This window comes from Lepisma saccharinum, chromosome 10 (genome assembly GCF_977018435.1).
Source record: "Lepisma saccharinum chromosome 10, izLepSacc3.1, whole genome shotgun sequence".
In the NCBI taxonomy this organism is placed as follows: Eukaryota; Metazoa; Arthropoda; class Insecta; order Zygentoma; family Lepismatidae; genus Lepisma; species Lepisma saccharinum.
Window position 1 is genome coordinate 1,407,730 of NC_139238.1, and position 1,676 is coordinate 1,409,405.

Below are 1,676 nucleotides of genomic sequence, written 5' to 3' on the forward strand. Positions count from 1 at the left end.
TTTCATAAAACGCCATAGGTCAACAATAACAACAATGGAAACAAAGCTTAATGAGAGCAGTAACAACTTTTCCCTGGAGGTGGCAACAGTTTTTCATCCATTGTAATAATGGATAGATGTAAGTATAATAATATTTGATTAGGTATATATATTGCAGATGTGTAGTAAATCTTCTGGAAACTTTTGAGTATAGTAATGTGGTGTTTGAAACAGGATTAACACTGTTGTTTAGGATATTTAGCGCCAACCATGTCCATGGCCATGACCACCCCCGCCACCACCACCACCACCTCCACCCCCACCGCTGCTGAATCCATGGGAACTACCCCCTTCACTTCCGCCCTTCTTTCCATACTTGCTTCCATGGCCATGGTAGTCTTCGTGTCCGTGATGTCCCTTGTGGCCCTTATGTTCGTCGTAGTAGTGGCCCTTCCCGTGATGACCCTTCTTTCCATAATGGTCGTCGTGGTGTCCGGACTTGTGGTGCCCGCCCTTATGGTGTCCGCCCTTCTCGCCCTTGTGGTGGCTGTGGAAGTCTCCGTGCTTGCTGTGGTGCCCACCATCGTGGTAGTCGTCGTAGAAATGGTGCGTCTTGTGGTACTCTTCCTTCTTATCGGTGTTGTGGAAACCCTTGGTGCTGTGGCCCTTCTTGTGCCCGCCGTGCTTTCCGTACTTTCCGCCCTTCTCGCCCTTGTGTCCTTCGTGGTGACCGCCGTAGTGGCCTCCGGAGTCGTGGAAGCCCTTTTTGTGACCTCCGTGTTCGCCATAATGGCCCTTGTGCCCTTCTTCGCCATGCTTCCCGTGCTTGCCGTGGTCCCAATGATGCCCACCTTTGTAGCCTTTGTCGCCCTTATGTCCGTGGCTGCTGTGGTGCTCCGAGTGGTGCTTGCTGCCGTGTCCCTTCTCGTGGTGCTTGCCGTGGTGCGACGCGGCAGCCACCAGATCGGAACCGGAAACTAGAAGATCATCTTCTCTAGGGACCTCCGCCTCTAGTGCAAATTCCTCCGACGGTTCTGCGACCAGGTCCACGTATCTGGACTGCACGACCTCCTGAGGTAAACCGAGGATCTGCAGAACGCACAGTGCTCCAACAACCCACAGGCACCTTAAAGGAGCCATTGTGGAAACGACTAGCTATACAAATATGAACCTCACTGCAAGAGGACGATGCTGTACTCGCCTCTCCGACAACCCTCAATCCAATGAATCCTGAAGCACCGCATAGCTGTATTTATAGAACAAGACAAGATCCCTTTCTGACAACTTTTTTCCTTGCGATTTGCTTTGGTTTCGCCAGTCACTCCCGCTCAAGCGATCAGCCGCCTTCCGCATCAGTGTCGCCTGGTACGATGCACTCAGGATGACCATCCGATGCCCAATTTTCCGCTTGTTTGAGTCCCGTGGAAACGTTCGCTGAACCTCACAAAAGAAACGTTCCAGAAACGTGTTCATCTTTTCTCTATTATCCATGCCTCTCACTTGTTGTCCAAGATCAGTGCCATGTCTGAATATCCTGACAACTGTTCTCTTGTTGCTATGAAAATTAGAATGCAGTTTCAGAATAATTGACATTAACCCACAATATTTTTAAAATTGTAGATTTAGATCTTTAAACCAAGCAATTATTCTCTGTCAACTTGATATCCTTCGGATAGTCTTTAATGTAGTTTTAGAAA

The 1,676-nt window shown here is 49.0% G+C and overlaps 1 protein-coding gene across 1 annotated transcript; it reads right to left on the reverse strand.

Annotated features, from left to right (window-relative positions):
• Window positions 1–237: 237 nt before the first annotated feature.
• On the reverse strand, window positions 238–1,119 carry LOC145994455 (uncharacterized). Its single transcript, XM_083130590.1, has one exon. It carries the CDS (start codon window positions 1,117–1,119, stop codon window positions 238–240), a length of 882 nt encoding a protein of 293 aa, XP_082986716.1.
• Between the last annotated feature and the right edge of the window lie 557 nt (window positions 1,120–1,676).